At 40.0% G+C, this 26,744-nt stretch overlaps 1 protein-coding gene across 6 annotated transcripts in view; it reads right to left on the bottom strand.

Moving 5' to 3' along the window:
* The window catches only part of tbc1d15 (TBC1 domain family, member 15), a 66,926-nt gene extending 42,426 nt beyond the window's left edge, over window positions 1-24,500 (bottom strand). Inside the window, exons 1-5 of one of the 6 annotated variants that reach the window (XM_041215741.1) lie at window positions 24,441-24,500; window positions 19,101-19,196; window positions 14,939-15,013; window positions 13,406-13,547; window positions 7,898-8,111 (exon numbers count right to left, since the gene is read on the bottom strand). In XM_041215741.1, the coding sequence (XP_041071675.1) occupies window positions 7,898-8,111; window positions 13,406-13,547; window positions 14,939-15,013; window positions 19,101-19,196; window positions 24,441-24,458 (545 nt within the window). In that variant the 5' untranslated portion in view covers window positions 24,459-24,500. Of the gene's footprint in view, window positions 1-7,897; window positions 8,112-11,078; window positions 11,115-13,405; window positions 13,548-14,938; window positions 15,014-19,100; window positions 19,197-23,900; window positions 23,976-24,299; window positions 24,319-24,440 lie in introns of those variants that run through there. The other 5 variants (XM_041215742.1, XM_041215739.1, XM_041215740.1 and 2 more) reach the window with 5 other exon arrangements.
* Window positions 24,501-26,744: the final 2,244 nt, after the last annotated feature.

A 26,744-nucleotide genomic window follows, 5' to 3' on the forward strand; every position in this document is an offset into this window, starting at 1 on the left:
TGAAAGAGTGAGACACAAGCAACAATAATGACAAGGAGAGTGGAAAAGACAAATTTAAATGGTGACATAGGGGATCATTTAGTATATTTGTAAACTTAAGTTAATTACTAATGGCAAATATTTTAACACGTGATGGATCATTTAGTGTAATTACTACCTAAAATTCTCACCGACAAATTTAAGTTTGTCTCAATGTCTCATCACTACCTGTCTCTCATCCACACCCTTGACACAGAAATTGTCAAACAACTGAAATGAGACAGGATACCATTAACATTTTGGAACTAAGGCTGAAGGCACAGAATTAGTATTCTTAACATTTGAAAAGTTTGTGAATATTCATGGAGATTAAAATTTAAAATTATGTCAGGATAGGAATTCTTTAAAAAGAGCAAAATTATATGCAGTAGAATATGCAGAAGTGCGATCACATACAAGGATCTGAAGAGGGGAAGATGGTAGAAAAACAGAGGACCTTGCAGCATACTGAGCAGAGAGTGACATGTCCTTCATCTCCCTCCCCCACCAACCATGGCATTATCAACTGCAAAACAAACATGTGCAATCTTAATTTTAAGCTGGAAGATGTCTCTCTGACTGCTAGTTAGATTGCTGATCACATTTTGTGATTACATTTTGTGAAAAAGTGCCTTTCAGACCAAAATGTATTAACTATGACTGATCCTGAAGAGCTAGATGATGAAATACATGCATAAGCAGCATCTGGAAGCACTTATTAAAACTTAATACATCAAAAATATATTTCATCTGAAATATCAGTAGCCACATATTTTGTCTTCCAATTATATTGAAGAGAATCATTCTTGCTGACCATGGGAGAACTTAATTTTCATTTATTTAAATTAACATTTTCATACAAATTGTAATCGAATTTTGTTTTAAAATCAAATGCAATTGTAATTGTAGCTTGTGGCTTGGGGATTTATGAACACTTAAAAATTAACAACAGCAATTCCTCACTGGAGATGCTCAGGGCAACTTTAAATATTACATAGTGGTAGTTAGATTCAATTAACCCAAGAAATTTGTCCTAGGCTAGAGCTATACCACATTACCAGTCTAAAATTGGGTCTTTTTCAAGAGTGGTGACACCAGAATTGTACTGAACAGCACCAGTTGCAAATACGCATTCCCAGGTAAAACTGCACAGGCATTTGACCACATTTATGCAGAGTTCAGTTCCAGCCAGTCATTTTCCAAATGTCTTGAACGTGCTGGTTAAAGTGTCCACACACACATAACATACTAAAGAAAGTTCTTCTTACATTTATAAGTACCCAGGAGTTACAACACATCTCTTGGAACACTCCTCAAATCTGACCTGACACCATGCTTAAGTTATACTCCATGTTGGTGTCAAGCCCACATTGTATGAGACTGCTTCCACGAAAGGGTGTCATAGCTTTGTTCTCTAGGGGTCGAGCGGAAACTAACTCCAAATTAAATTAATACAATTATAGTATCACTGCACACTTGGAAGCACGACACAATTTGCTGTCAGAGATCATTTACGCTAACCCACGGGTGGCCGAACCGTGACTCGCAAGCCCCATCCGGCTCTTTTAAAAATATAGTAGCTCTCAGTGGGAAGCTGGTTGGCTACCACACAATTTACAGCCCTGCCAAGTTTTCTGAGGGTGTCCAGAAAAGGGTACAAGGCTAATTTCTAAACATAGAATGGTTGAGATATGAGGAAACATTGGCTGTTCAAAAACGGCCTTGAACAGCTTCACGGGAGAAAACTGGAGAGCACTTGGAGGAGTTTCCCGCCAATCTGACATTGGGCTACCTGACCCACATGATCAGTGTCATTTTGAACTAGCCTCTCCAGAGTCCCTAACCCACCCTCTTGCTGCTGGTCCTCCGACTTATGGCCGATGTCCGGAAAAGGGAGGAAACTGTTTAATACAGAACAGAGGAATGCAAGAATCTACTGTATTGGGGCACAGGTAGTCTGAATCAAATTTGTAGTGGTTACAACATTTCCTGCCCACCCCCACCCTCCAACCCCATCCCCCCAAGTATAATCAATCCATTTTTTTTAACCTCGGGATTGATTTTACACACTGGAAAATAAAGGGTGCCAAATTCATTTAAATAGTGAGCATATACTAGCTCTGATTATCTCAGTGAAGCAGATCTGTTTTCACCACTATCTGGATTGCGTGTGAAGGAAGCCTGGAGGATATTATAATAGTTTTATAAGGTTTTCCTCACAAAAGTGTGTGCTGGAATAATAATAAAAATGTGCCTATAAACGTTGTCCATGTCTTGCGGCTCTCAAATGTCTGAAGATTATTGTATGCAGCTCGAAAGCTGAGAGAGTTTGGCCACCCCTGTGGTAACCTTAAGAAAGGACCTGGTAGATTCTTCCCACTATTCTCCAGTTAGCAGGTTTCAAAGCTAAGATTTTATAATTACAACTTATATGAAAATGTTACTTTCAACATCAAATTGTGGGATGGGGTAATTGATGAAAGAATATATGTTTTCTTTTCAAGAATGAATTGTCTTCATGAGAGTCCTCAGTAAAGGAGAGGAAAAGATAGATAGAATTAATGTACAATACAATCCAAAAATCTTTTAACTCATCCGCGGTGTTATGGAAATTAAATATCCAAATCATTATTTCTTAAAAAAATTAAAAGTTTTCCCAGAAATATAAATAAAATGCATGTTCTGCTGGTTTTCATCATTAGCCAAGGCATGTTAGAAAAAAAGCACCTCAGCTAAAGATGAGCTACAAAGCCTACATCAGGCCATCAAAGAGCAATGTATTAAATAGAGAGCATCTGGCCATGTTCAATGTTGAGGCTGGCTTTCCAAAATGAAGATCCTCAGTACAAACAACCAAGGCCCAGATAAATGAAATAACTCAATCCCTCATTACACACACAATGAATAGCAGACTTCTTGGCCCTCAGATTATGAGGTGGCCGCAAAATAAGAAAAATTCCTAGAAGGGAACAAGGATTAATAGAATGTGAGGGCTGAATTAAACAGTGCACCAATTTCCTGCCTCACTCCCTCCCCCTCAACCCAGTTAAAATGTTGGTAGCGGGGAGCCCGCTGAGGAAACACTGGCTGCCCTGCAGTCATTTGGCTGCGAGCCAATCAGAAGCCACCCGCAGGTTCTCTTCGGGTGTCAAGCTGGCAGGCACCAGCAAGGAGGGCGGGGGTGCTGGGGTTTGCGAGGCTTTGGGAGGGAGTGGAGGGGGCTGGTGGGAAAGGGCAACCTAGGGGAGTTAAACCTTGGGGAGCAGCTCTCTGATGGACACAGGGGGTCTGTTAAGGAGGAACTCCTCCCTCCCTGCCCACCACCAGCTCATGCAGAGAAATCTACTGGGCTCACCACTTCATGTGGGCCTCTCCCGCTGCCAGTTATATGCTGGCAGTGGCAGGCTGAAACAATTAAGTGGGCATTAATTACACACTTAAGGGCCCCAATTGGCCCACTAGCCTGACACCAGCTCAATCATTGGTATAACTTGGGTGGGGGCAGGGCTGGGCATTTAGGCAGTGGGCAATCGGTCCATAGAATTTAACGTGCCTCCCAGCCTTCAAACATATTGACAGGGGAAGAGTAAATCCAGCCCACAATCTGCACTAAATGCTCTGTACAATCGACGGTTGCAGATGTTGCAGTTTTGCCAATTATAAATGGAAAATCAATTAAACATCCATAGCACTAAATACAGCTTATACCTTTCCCAATGGCTGCAAGAGGAAAGCTCAAACCTGGGAACAGAAGCAAATAATTCACAGGGCAGCCGCATTCCCCAGGCAAAAATATTAGCTAGCTTTCTAATGGTTCAGGTATTGCACCGCTACATTTTACAAAGCTTCTAGCAGGAACTTCATTTTGGCAATAAATTTGGATACTTTCACTTCTAACTCATCTTTGAGGGTTACTTTTCACAAAATATCCCTAATAAGAACATTACCAGATGCCACCTTTTAGCTTTGACCACAATTACACAGATAGTTCAGATGCATAGACATCAATACTGAATACAACTCAGCAAGTTTCCCATTTCTGACCATTCCACAGCAGAATCTCACATCCCTCCCTATTGAACGTGGTTACAGTGGGGGCAGGGCCCGCTCGCTGACATGTAAAATGACGCGGGGTGACATCGGGTGGGCGTCCCGAAATCACCACATTACCCCACGTCATTTACATTTTCAGGTCGGCGGCCACTTAATAAAGTAATTGAATCAATCAATGGACCTGCCCATCCAACCTTAAGGTTCGCAGGCAGGCCGGGAGCCCAAGTGGGCTTCCGAAAAACATGAAACCTCATCCACGGGCGGGATGAGGTTTCATGAGGGTATTAAAATTTATATTAAATGTCCAGATAAAAGAAATTGACATGTCCCAACTCATGTGCACATGAGGGGACATGTCAGTAATTTTTTTTTCTAATCTTTATTCACTGTTTCAAACCTGAGCTGATCTTCCAGAGGCAGCATTTTGCCTTGGAGATCTGTGCACTCTTTCGCATGCATGCATGAGAGAGCGCACTCCCAGCTCAGGGAATCCCACCCCTCACCCATCCCGCACAGGGTTTGCACAGCGCTTCCTGATGGACGTCACGCTGGGCGGGCCTTAATTGGCCCGCCCACGTAAAATGGCAGCGCAGCCCAGCAACCTGCCCGCCGGCACCCACTCCCGTACATCCCCCACAACAGGGGGAAAATGTTTTTCATTATGACTAACTGGGCACCATGCTCCATTCTAAAAATGTAACAGCTCTTCAAGCTGCTTGCAATACATATATCACTTACACATCACCACCAGGGTTAACATAAAACCCACAATTAAACTAGGGTACAAGTAGATTTTGAAACTTGGGCAGTGATTTTCTGGTTCCCCCCATGACGGGAATCATCGCAGATGGGACAGAAAATTTGATGGACCAGCCAAATGTCCGTTGGCTTCAGGCGGGAATTTCCGGTCCCGCAGTGGGCAGGACCAGAAAATCTTAGCCTTGGTCTCTATCACTTAATGACAGGATTAACATTTGTAAGTATGCATTCTTCCAATATTTTAACTGCTTGCTGAGCGATTTACTTGACCTTATCTCATAGCTGGATGCACTGATGGAGGAAGAGGAAGGATTTTGTTAATCCTATTTATACACCCAGCTTAGTCTATTTGCTGGTATTCTTGGATACACAAAGATAACTATTTTACGATTTTTTAAAAAACTGTACAATTGGTCTGAAGTAAATAATGAATCGTGATTTCTCACTTATGAAAATGGCAATCATTACATCAAACTACAAAAGAGGAGGCCTTTTGGTCGATCTAGCTCATGCGTCAATAGGAACAGTAATTGAACACAGCCCTGCCCCCATACCAGCACTTAACTGCAGTTTGACTGCAGTTTTTTTTTACACATTGCAATTGTTTATCCTGTGTGTATATGGATCAGCCTCAGTGTGCATTGGTTACTCACATTTACCAAGGAAAGTCACAGCACAATTAAACAATATAACATAATAATACTGATCTTGTGGTTCAATTCATCCACCAACCCTCCCCACAACAAGAAGATGCCGCCCTAGGAACTAGGTCACAGATTAGCCATGATCAAATTGAATGGCACAGCATGCTCAAGGAGCTAAATGGCCCACTCCTGTTCCTATGTCCCACTTCTATGTACCCACTTTCCTGCAGGAAATTATATAAAGCAGAGCAGTCATAGTCTTTTCATAGCAAGATTCTATTCATTTAAGTCCATACTTTCAGATTCATTTTATCCTGCTCCAATAATTTTCAATTATTTTTTTAATCTGAAAACGATCAAAAGGCACACAGGACATTTAAGCTTGACAATGCAACCAAATAATCGGAATTATCCAAAATACTTTGAGAGTTCATCTATGGTTTAAATGTAATCTACAACAAAACATACCAAACACTGAGATAACATTATACAGCTAATGTAGTAATAGCACAATTATAATTATTTCATAATCGGTTTTTATTTTCATAGAATTATCATTTGTGATACAAAACAGTAAATTAGGAAGGTTCAAAGGATGTGAGAGTGAAGCTTAAGTGGTTTATCAAATCAGATGAACATATAAATGCATTGTTTTGTAACATGTTGAGGAATTTCATATAGAAAATCGAAATAATTACTGGATGAAAAGAATTTAGAAACGTGAAAGACAACAGGACTCAAGTTGTGTCAGGCAAATACCAGTCATTTGTAGTAGCCATTTAAAAGTGTGTGTTATAAGACAGGGTCTTATCAAATTTGTGCTCATTGCCTGGGGAGGAAAAAGACGGAGCTTCTGATATAAATTACTGACAGGTATAGAGGAAATCATGTACCTTGAACTGGACGTCCACAGATCCTTGAAGGTAGCAGGACAAGTCAATAAGGTAGTTGAGAAGACATATGGAATACTTTCCTTTATTAGCCAAAGCATAGAATATAACAGCAGGGAGGTTATGCTGGAAGCATATATAAAACACTAGTTTGGCCACAACTTGAGTACTGCATATTGTTCTGGTCACTTCATTACAGAGAGGATGTAATTGCACTAGAGAGGATACAAAGAGATTTACAAGGGTATTGCCAGGACTAGAAAAGTGCAGCTTTGAGGAAAAATTGGATAAGTTGGGGTTGTTTTCTTTGGAACAGAGGAGGCTGAGGGGAGATTTGATTGAAGTGTACAAGCTTGAGAAGGCCATGGATAGAATGGATGGGAAGGACTATGTCCCTTAGCAGAGAGGTCGGTGACAATGGAGCATAGGTTTAAAGCAATTGAATTAGAAGGGAGATAAGGAAAAAAATTTTCACCCAGAGGCTGGTAGGAGTCTGGGGCTCACTGTCTAAACGGCTATCAGAGGCAGAAACCCTCAACCCATTTAAAAGATGTCTGTATATGCACCTAAAGTCCAGTGACCTCCAGGGATACGGACCAAGTGCTGGAAAACGGGATTAGGCTGGGGGGGGGCATTGATTTTTTGGCCAGCACGCACACATTGGGCAAAGTGGTCTCCTTCTGTGCCGTAATTTTTTTCTACATTTTCTAAATATCTGAGGAGAAACATGCAGGGACATGGGGCATGGGCAGGGGAGTGGCAGTATGTGAACTGCTCCTTAGGAGAGCCAGCAAAGACACAATGGGCCAAATGGTGGTCTTCTGTGCTGTAACGACTCTGATTCTATAATTTATGGTACTAATAGCATGATGAGATTAGGTTTTGGCTAGTTATCAAAGATTAAATCATAATGGAATGCCATCTAGTGGCAATACATGCACAAATGCCAGCTAACTGTATTTCCAGTTATTTTCTATTTTGCTTGATTTCCAGCATTTTAGCTTTTTTTCTTTTTATTTGTCCTGTAATAAATAAATGCTTTTAGAAACAATTACAATGTGCACTTGGCTAGAACGTATCAAAACTAACAATAGGTTTTACGGACAATCTAACATTCTCACAGTTCCTTCCGTCATGGTCAGTTTCAGCTACAAACAAATATCTTGGAACCGGAACTCAAAATACCTGGATGCAGAATTTTCAGAATCGTCATACACTGCCTAAAAACTATAAAAGTTACAACTGCATACATTGAGAGAAAACATTTTGCACAACATATGGTGGTAAAGAAGGAACAATGTTTGCTGGATCATTAGCATTACAAATATCACCAAAGCTAGAAAATTCCACAACAGTCCCTCCTTCTCCTGAAAAAGGTACCGTGTTTTACTTCAGTGGGAAGAGCAAGAAATAATTTAGTTGGCAACATGGGGGAAAAGTTAAAAACATATTTTAAAAATTAATTGAATTGTGCTGTCACATAAACCAAAGTAACCATACTGAATTTAATGTAACCCTTCTTCAATTACTCACTCACTAAGAAGCACATATCTCTTCAGGCACTGGAGTAGAATTGTGTTGCCTCCATCATGGAAATGAAGAGCTGGCAGAAAGGTATCGTCCCAAAGACAAAACACCATGTATGACCAGCCCATGCCTTCTGTGTTGTTCTTGATGGATTTCAGGTCAGACAGGCTGAAGGAGAATGCCCATTTACTTCTCTTACTCATATTATATGTTGATTCATCTGAAAAAGTTAAATAGAACATAGAAAAGTAATTCCTAACTTAAAACAGATCTGAGTATCACAACAAGATATTCTTAAACCTCCAAAAGCTAATTTCATTACTGCTTGAGAAACAATTACAGAAAGCTCAATGTAATAGCCAGAACTAATTCTTTCCAGTTGTTTTATTCCAAGCCCAGGAGGCATTATACTTTTATCCTATATTTACATATAAATCTAATTTTCTTCAACATTGAAAGAAGAATCTTCTCTGGGAACCTAACTCCAAAATATTTTTACATTATTTTGTTTTATCAACAGAATTCTACTTGTTAACCTATAGCAAAGTAAACTATAAAATGAAAGATGCTTATTCTGTTCAGAGATCACCAAATCTTTCAGCAATGCATTTGAAGTAATTCTACAGTTATTTCCTCATATCATTTTGGCACAGGACCATGTACAAAAAAACATTGGCCCAGATTGTGCAATTATAAGAACTGTCAGTGTCAGCCATCATTCTAACTGTGAAACTGACAGCAACTTCTGGTGTCCGCACATGCTCAGTTAAATGCAGAAATATGGACGTTTCTGTCAGTGATTCCCTATTCCACCAAAGGGTGTGTTGAAGTCTCTGCAGGTGAAAATCGTTAGACATCAATTAATGGGTACTTTCACTTTTTGTGCTCTCATCTCACTGTAAAAACCCCCCGAGTGCTACAGCTTGCTGAATGATGCATAACTGGGTTTTTAAACAGCATGCTAAGTCATGATTCTTGTCAAGCAATCTCTCTGACCCTAAAAACTACTTTTATTTATTTGAGCAATGGCAAAATTCGGCATTATGGTAACAATTCAATTATCTTTTAAAGTTTGTTGATATTTCAGTTTCTACATTAATCCTATGGAAATTTCCCAATCTTTGTTTCACTTCTGTAAATTGAGTAAAAGGTGATGGATAATCAAATCATTTTGCTGTCTGTGAGGATTCTTCAATGTGATTTGCTCTTTAGCCTGCCTGATGACATCACTGTCACTGGATGCCAGAGATTCCATACAGTTAGTGCCAGAATCAAATTAACATTGGGAAGGTGAAATTCACGCCATAGATCACTAGATTACTAGATCACTAGATGGGCAGCTTTCTTCCTGATCAGCAATATGCATTGACATTGCCATTGACAGCAAAATCTAGGCCATTTTCCATGAATAGAGATGGGGTAAATTTACGCTTAAAGAATCAAGACATCCAGGTCAAGATTTTTCCTGGGATATAGAGCTCTTATTGGAGCAGGTATTATAATGAGCAAAGAAACACATTTCATGACCAGCCCAAAAAGAAAAACTAACCCAGTGAAACTAAATTTTCATATTATAACCCTATCATCACAGCATCGCAGAATTGTTATGGTGTTGAAAGAGGCCATTTGGCCCATCGTTTCTGCACCAGGTCTCCAAATAAGCAACTCACCTAGTACCATTCCCCGGTCTTCTCCCCATAACCCTGGTGCATTATTCCTTTTCAGATAACAGAATCCCCTTTTGAAAGATTCAATTGAACCTGCCTCCACCACACTCAGACAGTGCATTCCAAACCCTAACTTCATGCTGCATATAAAAAGTTTCTCCTCATATCACTTTTGCTTCTCTTACTAATTAATCTAAATCTGTGCCCTCTCATTCTCGGTCTCTTAACAAGTGGGAACGGTTTCTCCCTATCTACCCTGTCCAGACCCCTCATGATTTTGAATACTCTATCAAATCTCCTCTCAACCTTCTTTTCTTCAAGGAAAACAGTCCCAACTTCACTAATCTATCTTTATAGCTGAAGTTCCTCATCCCTGGAACTATTCTTGTGAATCTTTTCTACACCCTTTCTAATGCCTTCACATCCTTCCTAAAGTGCAACATCCAGAGCTGAACACAATACTCTAGCTGAGGCTGCATTAGTGACTTACAGAAATTCAACACAACCTCCTTGCTCATGTACTCTTAAGTTCTTATCAATGAAGCCCAGGATACTGTATGCTTTATTAGCCGCCCTTTCAACCTATTCGGCCACCTTCAATGAGTTATGCACATAAACACCCAGTTTCCTCTGCTCCTGACCCCTTTAGAATTGTACCCTTTATTTTATATTGTCTCTTCATGTTCTTCCTACCAAAATGAATCACTTTACATTTCTCTACATTGAACGTCATCTAACTTCTGTCTGCTCATTCCATCAACTTGTCTATGTCCCTTTGAAGTTCTACACTACCTCACAGTTCACAATGCTTCCAAGTTTTGTATTACCCACAAACTTTGAAATTGTGCCCTGTACACGAAGGCCTAGGTCATTAACATATATCAGGAAAAGCAAGGGTTTCAACACTGACCCCTGGGGAACTCCACTACAAACCTTCCTCCAGCATGAAAAATTTCCATTCACCACTGCACTCTGTCTCCTGTTGCTCAGCCAATTCCACATCCATGTTGCTACTGTGCCTTTTATTTCATGCTCACAAATCTTTTGTGAGACACTTTATCAAATGCTTTTTAGAAGTCCATGTACACCACATCAGCAGCAATGCCCTCATCAACCCTCTCTGTTACCTCTTCAAAAAAATCCAGCAAGTTAGTTAAACATGATTTTCCCTTAAGAAAGCCATGCCCGCTTTTCTTAATTAACCCGCAATTTTGTCCTGAATTATTGTTTCTAGCAGTTTCTCCACCCCGGAAGTTAAACTGACTGGCCTGTCAGTTGGGCTTATCTTTACACCCTTTTTTGAACAAGGGTGTAACATTTGCAATTCTCTAGTCCTCTGGTCCACCTGAGCCTAAGGAAGACTGAAAAATGATGACCAGTGCCTCTGTAGTTTACACTCTCAATTCCCACTTCCTTGGACGCATCTCATCCAGTCCCAGTGCCTTATCAACTGGAAGTACAGATAACCCATCCAATACCACCTCCTTTTCAATATGAAACCCATCTGGTGTCTGACTTACCTCATCTTTTACCAAGGCCTGGATAGCATCTTCTTCCTTCGTAAAGACAGATGCAAAGTATTCATTTAGTACCTCAGCGATGCCCTCTATTCCCATGTGTAAATCCCCTTTTTGGTCCCTAATCGACCCTATTCCTCCTTTTACCACCGTTTTACTATGTATACGCCTATATTGTAAAGCTTCAAAAACCCAAGCAAACTCGTGTTCATTTCTTTATTATTTATCCCAATATTTCTTATCTTTTCCAAAAGCATTGCCGCTACTCACATTATTTAAATGCTTTATAATATGTACCTGGTATGATTGTATCAATTAAGGGTCAATTGAAGTCACATAAAAGATCTCAAACAGCTCAATAATCCATTCAAGCCAACATTGGCGCTTCTGACATATCTTCCCTTTTCTTTAACCAAGGTTTCCCCCTCACTGTGGTTGACAGAGCCATCAACTGTGTCTGGCCTATCTCCCGCACTTCTGTCCTCACACTTTCCCCTCCTTCCCAGAACCATGATAGGGTCCTCTTTGTCCTCACTTTTCACCTTACTAGCCTCTGCATTCAAAGAATCATCCTCCGTCATTTCTGCCAACTCCAGCATGATACCGCCATCAAACACATCTTCCCCTTTCCAACTACTACCCCCCCACCACACACACACACACACACACACAACCCAGTTGGAATTCCGTATGGGCCGTTACCTCTGTGATACCCTGGTCCATTACTCCAACACCCCTAACTCCTCATCCCCTTCCCATGCAATCACAGGAGGTGCAACACCTGCCCATTTACCTCCTCCCTCCTCACTTCACTTGCGCCTCCTTCAATTTGGTCTACTGTATTCGCTGCTCCCAATGCGATCTCCTTTACACCAGGGAGACTAAATGCAGACTGGGTGGCTGCTTTGGGGATCACCTTCACTCATTCTGCAAGCATGACCCAGACCTTCCTTTCGCTTGCCATTTCAACACACCATCTTGCTCTCATGTCTACATGTCTGTCCTTTGGCCTGCTGCAATGTTCCAGTGAAGCCCAATGCAAACTGGAGGAACAGCACTTCATCTTCTGATTAGGCACTTTACAGTCTTCGGACTTAACATTGAGTTCAACAACTTCAGACCATGATCTCTCTCATCCATCTTTTCCCCTTTTACAATTCAAAATTTTTTCTAATTTTTATCTTTCATTTATTTATTTTTGTATTTATTTATTCATTTTTTTTATTCTTCTTCCTCCCCAACCCCACCACCTTCTCCCCCCGCCCCGCCCCCGACCCCCACAGGGCCAACTGTCACTTGGTTCTATGTTGTGCTTTCAGGGCGTTGACTCTTGTTCTGTTATTAGCACATTCTGCTCTTACCTTTATCCCGCTATCAGCACCTTCTTTAGTCTTTACCATGACAATTAAAACTTCTTTTGTCTTGTGTCCATGACATCTTTGTCAATCACTCCTTAACTCTCACCTGATCCCGACCTTCTATCTTGCTCCACCCCCTCTTAAACAGTATGAAATCCATCACATTTCTAATCCTCTTTAGCTCTGAAGGGCCATAAGGACTCGAAACGTTAACTCTGTTTCTCTTTCCACAGGTGCTGCCAGGCCTGCTGAGTTTTTCCAGCATTTTCTGTTTTTATTTCAGATTTCCAGCATCTGTTGTATTTTGCTTTCATTTTCTAGTGTCATTACTTCATTTCTAATAGCAAACACTTACTTTTTAAATATAGAAGACATGAAAAGAAAAGAAAAATCTCCCCTTCCAAATTCACTACTGGACTTAATACCAAGAAGAATGGAGTGGTATTGCCTTCATTGCTGTTAAAAATACCTGGCCTCCACTCAACACTGACCTTTTCAAGTAGAGCAAATATCATCACCTTACTGCCTAGAGAATAGGCATAAACCAATCTTAAACCTCCATGGCATAAAATGCTGCATGACCAGATTTTTTTTTTCAATTCCATTTAATTTGATTCATTACTTAATGGTTGTATTTGGCTCATGCTACAGTTTATGCTATAAACTTAAACAAATGAATTTATTCCAACTGGATGAAAGCAGCATTATCCAACACAAACTGAGAATATTCATTACCTTTTTAATAATGCTAAAAATACAAATGCAATACTATAAGAAGCTTCAGCTGCATTTTAAATTTATGCTGGAGTCATTTTGTAAAACCCAATTCAGATTTCTCCCTTTCAATTTGTGATTCGTGCTGCTGGTGGCTTCTAATAATTTACTTAACTAGTGAGATTACTAGTCCCAAAACATGTACTGCTTAATGCAATGATTACAGTGTAAACATTCCATTTAGTGTATTTTACATACCATCACCATTCATAAAGGGTTTCCTTCTGAAAGTAACTGTGTTAACCATGTCCCATTCAGCTTCACAACTGTTTTGGTGCATTGTAATCCTGGAAGATTTTTCTTTCGGACATTGAGTCCATTCAACAACTGAACTGGAATCCTAAGAGAAAATAATCTCAATAAAAATGAACTACATTAATTTTTCTTCCTTTTAATTGTTTTACATTGAAATTTATATAAAAATGATATCTATATGTACATTTCACATATTTATTTCTTTTGTCCATAAAGACAGAAAACAGTGAAATTTGGGGAGGGAATATCAATAGTCTTCTTTATTTTTGGAATTAAAATCCTTTAAAAGGTGTGTATTTTCAATTCAAAGCTCACTAAGCATTAAACAGAAAACAAACAGACTTTAAACTGCGACACATGAGCCACCTAAATAATACTTTAATAAACTACACCTGCATTGTTTTGGATTTTCAATGCAAACATATTTACAGAGAAATTATGGGAATTGTACAACACAATTTTTCATAATTATTTCAGCATCTACGTTGCTATTCACTTACAATTTTTTTAACATGTGCAGTTATTTGGCCCTCATGCTAGCTGAGATTGTAAATGATGCTGCCTCCTCAGGTATTGTTTCCCTGTACTGTTTAATTATCACTGTTATCACCCCTCCCTCCAAAATTGCCCTCCTCTGACTTTGCAAAGTGCTGCCAATTTCTAACCTAATTTTCCTCTCCAAATTCCTTCAATATGCTGCTACCTTCCAAAATCACATCCATTCTTCCTACATTTAAGTCTCTCCAAACAAGTTTCTACCCTTGCCACAGCACTGAAACAGCCTTAATATTCTGTGACTGCTGTCTTCAGCCCCAGCACAAATGACATTCTCTTGCCATTTCAGGTAATAAAACTTAGACACGCTTTAAAGTTGGATAATGATGCAAGAATATATGTAAACAAAATTTTATGGATATGTTCGAAGTTTGAAATGATTGGTAATTCATTCAGTAGTTGATTAAATTGTGGATTAAAACAACTCAATTATTTCAGAGGAGGGAAGAATGAACATCCAAAATGGTGATCGCCAAATGAAGACTTTTTTTTTAAGAATTAATAGAATTCAACTCTATCAAAGTAAAGTGAACTGGGATCCACTTAGCAGACCAGAAGTTGAGTTATAAGCATTTTGATAGTAATATCTAATTTGTAATTCATTGCAATGAGGCCTTTTGGTAAAGCTGAAATTTTGGTATGCCAGGATTTGACAAAATGAGAAATTAAATCACAAAACACACATTAGAAAGATCACATAATTACGGCACTAATCATTTTTTAATCATTGAGACAAACATCTGAAGGTGCACAAATAAACATTAGTTCATCTAATTATCACATTGCACAAATGTATACCACATTAATTATGTTATAACTGGATTAGACATATCAGTGTAGCTACAGATTTTATCAAATTGCTCACTTCACCAGAAACAGTATTGAAATCTATCTATTCCATTTAGTTATGCGATAAATTACCTTTCCCGCACAAAAAATATTTGAAGAGTCCAGAGAGTCATCCACTGGTGTCCAATCCACTACAGCCCCTGAACCCTGGGGGAAAAATATAAGATACCATCAACTAACCAACCAATGCAAATATTTTAGACAACAAAACTGCATTTTAAATTTGAATAATGATGCAAGGTAGAATACCTATTCACAAAGATTTATGGGTGTGTTTTGTGCCAGAAATGATCGGTAATTCATTCAGTTGTTGATTATACTGTGGATTCAGTCTGATAAATGCATACCATTTAGACCACATTAAAGCAACTCTATCAGGCAGGAATCTTTTGCAACACCTGTTAAATAAAGCTATCAAGTTATGAGAACCATTACACGTACGTAGTTAATACAACTTGCACAAGCAAGCCAACGGCATTGTTCACAGGCAAGCAGAGGGTGCACTATTTTATAATAGGGTATTTATGCTATGTAGGGAATAACATCAGTGCCACTAATTTAGTGATTGAATATATCAAATACATTTTTAATAAATAGTAGCATGGGATTTTTTCTTTAAAAACTGGTGTTTTGGGGATTTACTTCTACAACTCTCCATTATTCTGTGATAACAGAGTGAGTAGTATTTAGAACGATAGAAAAAAAATATACCCTGCCAATTTTATATAGCAAACAGGCATGCAACATGTAATAGATAAGAGTTAAATGTTTTGTGTGTCAGTACTGGGTAGAGAGAGCTGGTTTAACTGTGTACGAAGTCCAATTCGCCCATCGATCGTGCTTGTTCACCTAGCCCAAAGTCCAACAATGCCTCGATTTTAAAATTTACATGCTGGTTTTCAAATACCTCTGTGGCCTTGTCTATTCTTATCTCTGTAACCTGCTCCAGTGTTACAACCCACTGAGATCTCTGCAGTCCTCCAACTCTAGCCACTTATGCATCCCTGATTTTTATCAATCCACCACTGGCAGCCATGCCTTTGGCTGCCTAAGCCCTAAAGTCTGGAATTTCAGTCCTAAACCTCTCCATCTCTCTCTCTCTTCCTCCAGACACTCCTTAAAACCTACCTCTTTGATCAATATTTTGGTCACGTGTACCAAAAGCTCTTTACTTTGTTTGGTAACCCTCTTGTGAAGTGGCTTAGAACATTTTACTACATTAAAGGTGCTACATAAATGCAAGTTGTTAGGATATAATCCTGAGCTTGGCAGCATTGTGATGGGATCCTAGACTTACCAGAATTGCTACAATATTGGTAGATTTGGCAGCTTGTTGAGAAGTCTTTTTGACTGGATCACTGGTGCAACAGAAACCTAGCGTTTGACATAACTGGGAATGGGGTTGGGGGATGAAATGTGTGGTTTAGTTCACTGATGGGATACCAGCATCTAGCATATGTCAGCAGGGATGTTTGTGTGAGAGAGATCAGGGCTCAAGACATTTAAATTTTATAACTAACAACAAGAACACCAGAGCAGGTGACTACTGGAGAATTTACATTCCAAATTAAGATAAAGAATGACACATTACTCTCTCCCTCCTAAAATCAATATGTCTTCAGAATTTTATAGGATATTATAATTCAAACACTAACCAAAGCTAAAACAGGTTTGTAGTCAATACAGTATGTCTGTTCTTTTATATGCAGCCTCTACATTTTAAACATTAATTATAAATTTTACTCACATAAAAGCTTTTGAAATTTATCCACTAATTTTATAATTTTAAAAATCTATCAAATATATTTTGTTTGGTGGGGGGGGGGGAATTCTACCATTTAGCTTAAATACTAATGATGTATCTTGGGAGGCTGAGTAGTCTGCAAATGCTCAGGCTACAGTGTACTTTCAGCTAACAGAGTCACTGTTCTGGGTAAAAAATATCAAGACCAAGATCAAGCTTTTGGGAAAGGTCGAAGCTTTCAAGTTAAGGTTTTAATGAAGGTTTTGCAAGGTACAACAAATTCAATAAATTTAATAATGTAAGTTGTGAAGTATATAGCCTTTTTGTTTAGAACCTTAAAAGAACTTTCAGCTACTGTGAAAACTGGCAGACAAAATACCTTTTAGTTTATGAACAAATTGTGCTAAATTTGTCAGCAGGGATGTTTGTGCATGTGATCAGGGTTCAAGGTGTTTATATTTTTAAAGGGGGTTAAACATTGAAATGTTTACATGGTTTTCCATCATGAATAGGTTTATATAATTGTTTGGATACAGAAGTATACTATAATGATTACACAGGAAGCTTCCACGTTAAATGTTAAAGTATAAATTACAGGAAGTGCAAATATGCTTACGTACGCATGTAAATTCTTGTTTACCACTTAATTTCTGCAAGTTTCTATTATGCCTCATTTCTACCACTGTTAAACTTACCCAGTGATTTTATTTACTTCCTGATAGCTTACCTTTGAGAATTCAATTACTTACTTACCTTGGGGGCCTCCCAGCTGGGTTTTCAAGATAGCTGGTGCTAATTTTCAAAGATACTAAAAGCAAACCACAGGCTCATTGCTGCTTGACCCCTCCCTGGTGTGCCACATCACACCCATTCCAACCCTGAACTGAATTTAGTTTAAAGGGCCCCCCTAATGGTGACCATGGGAAAGTTATGCCATATTTAAACACTCCACTATATCACTTCAGGATATCTTTGTATGAAAATTGCATGTTACCACTCCCTCTGAAACAGCCATTATGTTCCCACAGACCACTCCCCCAACACTCAACCTGTCTTCATTCACCCATGTCTTCAACCCCACTGAAGACCAACCACTGAGAAAATCCATCAACTGATTTTCAGATTACTTCAAGTTATTTGGTTGCATAATCTATTCAAAAGAACACTGGCAACATTTAAAAGGATCTAGGTATGTAGACTAGCAAACACTGACAGGTGGCATTGAATTGGAGACAGTAGTATACATTGGTAATAAGTACAGGACGTCCTGTTTTTAAATACAAAAAAATAAAATTTATGAAGGCATAAGGTGAGAAACAGCCCTGCAGGTTTGAAACTTCAGTGTAACGCCAACAAGGTGCTACAAAGCTTGTGATAGGTATCTGTTAACCAAAGGTATCAAGGAATATAGAGCAAAGACAAGTATATAGGGCTAGGTCACGGATTAGCCTGGTTCTCATTCAATGGCAGAACAGGCTCAGGGGCATAAATGGCCCACTCCTGATCTTATGTTCAGTTCCAAGATGTGCACATTTCCATAATACCAAGGCAATAATCATTCCAAATGCAAATCAAAGGAGCATTTCAGCTTTATTTCATGAAAAATACTTCATCCAGTTTTCAAGTCTGCCTGCCACTTTGGTAGAATTAACAGCTGTTACTTGGCTAAAATGGAGAAAGGAAACAAATTAAGTTTGATACTCAGCATTCACGAAGTAACGCCCTTGGATTATCTGGATAGCATCACAAAGATGCATCAAATCTTGAGGTGCATATTGCCTCCATTTGATTAAACATGAACACAGTTTCATCTGTCTGTATAGCATTGTAATCTTTCATAGTGAACAAAATATGTTCAGTCAAAAGCTCCACTCTGTTTCAGAGAATGCATTAAACAATTGAATGCATGAAATATGTGATTTAATTCCAGGGAATGCTCCAAATGCATGTGACCTTCTAACTAGAAACATACGGTGAATTTTCTGCATCAACTTTTTACGAAGACTGATTTGGCCAGGAATCACTTGCAGGTTGGTAGAGGAAACAATGGTCAAACAGATGAACTAATGTCAATCATGTGGACTCACATGAACTATAATCACTTGCAAGAACATTGATGCCTAATAGGATTAATAGTCAGTGGCATTCTTGGGGTAGCAGAATGGTAACAAAATATGCCCCAAAATATAATGACACCTAAAATGACCTCAAATTCTAATAGCGTTTTATCAATGTGCAGCTTATACAATGAAAATGCTGAAATGGTTCTCTATAACAGTCTTCAATCACAAAGTTAAAGCTGGAAAAAAGAAGAGATGGAAAGCAAAATGTTGAAATTATTATGACCAGCACTACTGGATTTGGCATCACAGAAAGCAAAGAAACTTTGTGCTTTCAACATTTATATAGTTGCACAATCTAATCCAAACCGGTGTAAGTGTTTTTGTTATAAAGGTGTAACTAGGAAAACAAATTCTTTAGCTGAAGTACCTTATCAATCACCCTCAATATTCCCGGAAGTGTATCTTGTTCACCAATTCTTTCAGAGCATGAATGAATGAAGACTCCATCTTGTTCATATACAACCTGGAAAAACAAAGGTGGAACAGAATTTTTTTTGAAAAGTTTGCATTTGGTTGAAAACATAGCATGTAAACGAAAGGCTGTCTGTCCTTCAAATTAGCAACTTTACAAATGTCCAGAATTAAGACAAATATTCAACGGTTGCAAAACTGAGTTAAACCATACTGACTGGCCGTTTGGTTCAACTGCGTTTGAAGGGGTCACCGGCATCTCAGATGAGAAATTAAAACTAATGTGCTGTTTAGAGAGACATGGAAGATCCCACGGCAGTATTCAAAGAGGAGCACAAGAACTCGCCCAGGATCATGGCCAAAATCCAGCAAAAAAAAATCAACTGGTTATTGTTGTTTGTGGGACCTTGCTATCATGCAAACTGTCTCCTGGGTTTGACTACATAACAAGAGCAATTATACTTCAAGATAATTAATTGGCTTTGAAGCAATTTAGGACATCAGAGGACAGGCCAGACATTACATATATGCAAGTTGTACATGCTCATTTATTTGGTTCATGTGAAACTTACTATGCATGCTGATAACCAAATAACTAGCATGATTTCCCCCCGATGCACAGTATTACATCAATGTACTGTTTGACTAATGTAACATCATTATACAACTGGATTAAAATAGTCAAAGACTAAAAGCAAATTACTGAGTCTTTCCAACACAGTACTCATTAACTAAACCTCAAAGAAGAAAATTTAACTCCATATTGATTAGTCACAATGTTTTCAGTTCACTTTCAAAACAGTAAACATACCAATCTCATAAGAATTTTAAAACATTTCAAAATATTACTTTCAATTATATTACACCTCCAACACTCATAATTCCTGTGAGCAAAACTGAAATTTGTATGTTATTCCCCCCCAACATTTTGCACGTATAGCGATGGTTCTCCAGAAGCTAAGTGCTTGGTCCTTCTTTGCATCAGGTCAAGAGAGAGCTCATTTTTCAAACTGTAAGAAACCCAGCAATAAAGTGCTCCTCTTCTTCACAATTTGAACTACTAACAATAGAGATTCCCAATTTCTACCACCTAAAGTCACTAAACGATGCCTTTCTCCACTAAAAGAAACAAAAGATTGGTGTAACTCAACAACAACTTGTACTAATGTAGTACCTTTAACAAAATAGTGTCCCGTAGGATCACTCAAGCAACATTTGACACTGATCCCATAAGGAGAAATTAGTGTAGATGAGGTCAAAGAGATAGGTTTTACGGAGTGTCTAAAGGAAAGAAAGACAGGGAATTCCAGAGCTTAGGGCCCAGGCATCTGAAGGCATGGCCATCAATGGTGGTGCAATTAAAATCAGTGATGCTCAAGAAGCCAGAATTAGAAGAATGTAGGTATCGCAGAGGGTTGTGGGGCTGGAGGAGATTCCAAAGATATGCATGGGGGTGGAGGCCATGGAGAGTTTTGAAAACAAGTATGATCATTTTAAAATGGTGTTCCTCAACATGGAGCCAATACAGGTCAGCGAACACAGGGGTGAAGGGTAAACAGGACTTGGTACAAGTGAGGGCATGGGGAGCAAAATTTTGGATAACCTGAAATCTGCGGAGGGTAGCATGTGGAAGGCGTACCTGGAGTGCATTAGAATAGTAAAGTCTAGAGGTAACAAAGGGTTTCAGCAGCAGCCAAGCTGATACAGGGGTTGCTACAAAGGTGGGACTAGGTGATCATAGTGATGGCATGGATAGGTGGTTAGAAGTTCATCTTGGGGTCAAATGTGACACCAAAGTTGCAAACATTGGTTGAGCCCCTGACAGTTGACAGGGGGGGTCGATGATAAAGGAGCAGAGTTTGTGGTGGGGGCTGAAGACAATTCAGTCTGCCCAATATTTAATTGGAGGATACTTCTGCTCATCCAATACTGGATACCAGACAAGCAGTCAGGCAAATTTGCAACACTAAAGGAGTTGACAGAGTTGATGGTGAGGTAGAGTTGAGTGTTGTCAGCATATGCTTGGAACCGGATGTTGTGTTTTCAGATGACATCACTGAGGGGCAGCATGTAGGTGTGAAATAGGAGGGAACCCAGGACAGACCTTTAGGCAACACCAGTGAAATTGATGTGGTAACAGGAAGAGAGATCACTGCAAGTGATTCTCTGGCTATGCTTAGGTATATGAATAGGACCAGTCAAGTGCAGTCTCACCCAGCTGGATGGCCTGAAGAGACATTGGACAAAGATGGTGTGATCAACCAGACAATTTACCTTTGTCACAGTCACTTAGGATGTCTTTGAGGCTTTGATAAGAGCTGTTTCAGGTCTGTGATGGGACGGAAACCTGATTGAGGTGATTCAAACATGGAGTTCCAGGAAAGTTGGGAATGGATTTGGGACGTAACATGTTGAAGGGCTATGGAGAAGAAAGGGAGGTTAGAGATGAGGCAGTAGTTTGCAAGGACAGAGGGGTCAAGGGTTGATTTTTTGAGGAGTTGCGTGAAAGCGAGAGAGCAGTAAGTGAAGAGAGAGAAACGTTCATATCAGCTGAGATTGGAGCCAGGAAGTGAAGGTGTGTGGTCAGCAGATTAGTAGAAACAGGGTCTGAGGCAACAGGACATGGCTGTCATGCAAAGTTCCTGCTAAGCTACGCAGGTGAGTCAAACTCAGCAACCAGAAGTTAGCACACAGGCCTTGTTCCATAAGTACCAAAGGTGCATGGTTGTCCAAAAACTTTAGAGGAACTGCAATGAAAGATCTGCCTGCAATTAAATACATTTTAAAAGCAACATTGGTCACATGGACAAGATGAGCTCAGAGACGGCACAGAGGAGGTGGGAGAGAAACTAGACAAGAATTCAAATCAGAGGGTGAGGGTTGGCGAAGAGAACCTTCAGAGAAGTTTGGGGTGGTGGGCTAGGGAAAAGGAGGGAAGTGGCAAAGACAACTGAATTCAGGGGAGATCAAGCTTGTTGTCTTTTCAGCTTCCATGGACTGTCAAGCAACACACATAAATTCCCAATAATACGCATATATCTAAAGTTAACAAATTTAACATTCTCATCTAGGATTTATCCACCAATTGGGCAATAGTGCAAAAGCAATCATTTACAAAACTCCATGTCCACAAATGGAGACATTACAAACCAGTTAACATGAACTACATGCACAATTATCTGTCTACCCATTTGCAATGAAATGAGCAGAAAAGTCTAGTTCAGTAAGCTCAAATTAAAGTGGTCTTCACAGGCCAGATTGTCAGATCCCAGGGCTGATTGTGGCCTGCAGGTCACGGTTTGGATCATCACGATGTAACTGTATCAGTCAGAGAGTGTTAAAAACAGTCTGGTACAACTGTACCATAGTTCCATGACTGCAGGTCACTTCACAAAAAAGAAACCATTGTTTCCTGTTTCACAATGTTCAAGTCAATCACATATTTGCTGATGTAATTATGTACTGTACAGGTCCATGCACTTCTCAAAATTTTCCAAACAATTTCCTGTAACTGCCATTTAAATGACAAAATCAGTTATAGGAATTCTCCTTTGGTGCTGTGATCTTGTGAGAAGTTGTTACTGATTTTCAAACCCTTATTTTACTAACTTGGCCTTTCTGGAAAGTTTGCCATTTGAATATCTTGGCCATTCCTCTGCTTTCAACCTATTCTCGGTAAAGCAGGTCTCATTCCTGTCCAGGATTTTCTAGCTCTATTTCATTAATTGTAAGCTATTCAATATGCGGGGCTTTTTTGTTAGATTATAATCCATTCAATAACTCTGTATTAATGTAATTCAACAATTTTTCCCTCATTTTTCAGTGCTATGTCAACCTGCTAGAATGACCTCAATTTTTTGCCTCATTCATTCTCAGGTTTTTTGTGTTATTTTCATGTTGTGCATTGTCTATCCATTCATTATGCAATTTGCTTCCAGTAGTAGTTGACAATTCATCCAACAACTACACAACTTTCAGCCAAACTGCAATTCATATGGTAATAATCAAATATTCATTTTAGCTTAACATTTTACAGTGAGCAATCTCATGTTCTTTAGTTCCTCTCAGTACATACACAATCAATGTAGGAACTTTTAATAATAACAAATGAAACAGCTGATTGTATACCCAACCTTCTACATGGCCTGTGGTATTTTTGTCTTTTCAACATGTGAAATCTCCCAAGATGCTTCAAAGGAGTGTTAGCAAACAAGCCACACAAGGAGATGTGAAGACAGATAGCTAAAAGCTTGATCAAAAGAGGGAAATGTTAAGAAATGTCTTCAAGGAGGAATGAGTAAGAGAGGCAGAAGGACTTTGGGGATAGAATTCCAGCACTCAGGGCTGCAACAGTTGAATTCACTCCCACCAATGGTGGAACAGTGAAAATCAGAAATGTGCAAGAGGCCAGAATTGGAAGAGCACAGAAAGCTCAAAAATACTGTAAAGCTGGAGAAGCTCAAGCTGGGAGTTGGAGACAAGGAGATTTTAAAATTGAGGGCACTTATAGTGAACATGGGAAAAAATAAAGTTCTAACATTAATTTCCTACTAATCCACGATAAATATGTAGACTTACTTTAGTTAATACTAACTGATATTTTCTTATCACAAAATTACACTTGAATGCTAAGTGCATAAGCTATTCGTAATATGTATTACAGATATTACAGCATAAAAACAGATTATTCAGACCGACTAGTCAATGTCAATGTTTATGCTCTACAATTGTCTCCTCCCACCCTACTTCATCTTACCCAATTAACGTATCCTTTCATGAAAATACTAACGTGTAGGTTATATCCTTGACATTGCATGACTAGAGTTGCCAAAAAGACATTGCATAAAGTGAATCCAAGTTAATGATCACTAGCACAGTTGTAAATTCCTCTGAAATGAAAATCCTCCGGCTCCATTCCTTTATCAGTCTGGCAAACAGTTCCCAATCTGCTTGCAAAGGATGCACTGAGAACAAGGGGAATGAGTGGCACAACGGAGTGCCAGTCTTAAGCAGACGGCAGCGCCAGCAGGTGCTGCACTCGTGGCATTTCCCCAATGACAAGTTGTCAACACAGCCCAGCCTCCGATGGCATTCTCCTCTCGATCTTTAAAGTCGAAATACATTTTCTTTAAAAAAAATAGCCCTCCTCACTCACTAATCGCAAGTGTAGCTACTTCTCCAAAAATCGACCAAAATGCTGGAGACGGAGAACAGCCAGTTACAAAGCAATGAAGCAGTTTAATTAAAAAGGGAGTGGGAGCTACATGGAAACCACAGCAAAACACAAACACCCCACCTTGGGCGCCACCGCCATGTTGTTGCTGCAGCTGGTGACGTACTATCCGTCACGTGCTTCAGGAAGGAAAACAGTTGAGCTGCGCGCGCATCGCCGCCTTCCCGTTTACCAACGGCCCTCAAATCGCAGGCAGGGACAAGATGGGAGCTCTAGTGCCGCAGAATCGGACAGCACCCGCTACAGCGACACCACCAACTCCATGGCCACAAACGGCAAATTGGCAGTCCAACCTTTCAGACACCCGTAGCGCATGGAATCTGCAGTAAGGAACCTGCGATCCGGATCGCCGGAGACTGGACGCACGACGCAAGTTGCGCGTTGGGACGTCGCGGACGAGTGGTCGCGCTGACCGCTGTGGGAATTGCGCGGGAAGTTTGAACTTCTGATGTCAGCCCCGTTCCCCTGCCTTATCCCCATAGCCCTGCAAGTTTATTTCCCTCAAGTGCCATTTCTTTTTGAAATCATTAATCGTTGCTGCTTCCACCGCCCTCGGCAGCAAGTCCCAGGTCATTACCACTGCATAACATGGCTCTACCTCATACACCCCTTGCCCAAAATAGGAGGATCATTCGGGATTACTGCTCATCTGTCCATTTATTCTTTTTTTAAAATTATCTTGATCACCTCAATATCTCATATGTGTAGAAACCCATTGTCATGTGTCTAAGCCAAGCTGCTGAGATATTTTTATTCTTTCATGGAATGTGGGCATCGCTAGCGAGGCCAACGCTTGTTGCCCATCCCTAATTGCCCTTGAGAAGGTGGTGGTGAGCTGTATCTTGAACCACTGCAGTCCATGTGCTGTAGGTGTGCCCACAGTACTGTTAGGAAGGGAGTTCCAGGATTTTGACCCATCGACTGAAGGAACGGTGATGGTGTTCCCATGCGTCTGCTGCCCTTGCCCTTCTAGTTGGTAGAGGTCACGGATTTGGAAGGCGCTATCAAAGGAGCATTGGTGAGTTGCTGCAGTGAATCTTGTATTTAGTACACCCTGCTGCCACTGTGCACTGGTGGTGGAGGGAGTGTATATATAATTTAGTGAAAGGAGTCCAATCAAATGGACTGCCTTGTCCTGGATGGTCTCGAGCTTCTTGAGTGTTGTTGGAGCCAGGCAATTGGAGTATTCCATCACACTCCTGACTTCTGCCTTGGTCATGGTGAACAGGCTTTGGGGAGTCAGGAGGTGAGTTATTCGCCTCAGAATTCCCAGGCTCTGACCTGCACTTGTAGTCCCAGAACTTACATGGCTAGCCTAGTTCAGTTTCTGATCAATGGTAACACCCCCCAGGATGTTTATAGTGGGGGTTTCAGCCAAGGTAATGTCATTGAATGTCAAGGAGAGATGCTTAGATTCTCTTTTGTTGGAGATGGCCATTGCCTGGCATTTGTGTGATGTGAATGTTATTTGCCACTTATCAATCCAAAACTGAATATTATCCAGGTCTCCATACGGACATGGGTTGCTTCAGTATCTGAGGAATTGGGAATAGTGCTGAACATCATGAAATCATCAGCGAACATCCTACATCTGGCCTTATGATGAAGGTAAGATTAGCTGAAGAAGATTGGGCCTAGACACTACCCTGAGGAACTTCTGCTACAATGACCTAGGGCTGAGATGATTGACCTCCAACAGCCACAACCATCTTCTTCTGTGCTTGGTATAACTCCAACTAGTGGACAGTTTCCCCTGATTCCAATTGACTTCAATGTAGCTCAAGTTCCTTGATGCCTACCTTGGTCAAATGCTTCCTTGAAGTCAAGGGTGGTCACTCTTACCCACATCTGGAATTCAGCTCTTTTTTTCCATGTTTGAACAATGAGGTCTGGAGCTGAGTGGCCCTGGCAACACCTAAACTGAGCATCAATGAGCAGATTGTTGCTATTTAACTGCCACCTGATAGCACCGTTGATGACACTTCCATCATTTTTCTGATGATCGAAAGGAGGTTGATGGGTGGTAATTGGCCGGGTTAGATTTTTCCTGCTTTTTGTGGACAGGTCATATCTGGGCAATTTTCCACGTTGTTGGCTAGATGCTAGTGTTGTAGCTGTACTGGAACAGCTTGGCAAGGGCGCACGGTTAATTCTGCAGCACAAATCTTTTGGATGTTGTCAGGGCCCATATCCTTTGTGGTATATGGTGCCTTCAGCCATTTCTTGATGTCATGTGGAGCAAATCAAATTGGCTGAAGATTGGCATCTGTGATGCTGGGGACCTCAGGAGGAGGCCAATATGGATCATCCAATTGGCACTTCTGTCTGAAGATAGTTGCAAATGCTTCAGCCTTATCTTTGGCACTG

The sequence above is a fragment of the Carcharodon carcharias genome, chromosome 21, assembly GCF_017639515.1.
Source record: "Carcharodon carcharias isolate sCarCar2 chromosome 21, sCarCar2.pri, whole genome shotgun sequence".
NCBI lineage: Eukaryota > Metazoa > Chordata > Chondrichthyes > Lamniformes > Lamnidae > Carcharodon > Carcharodon carcharias.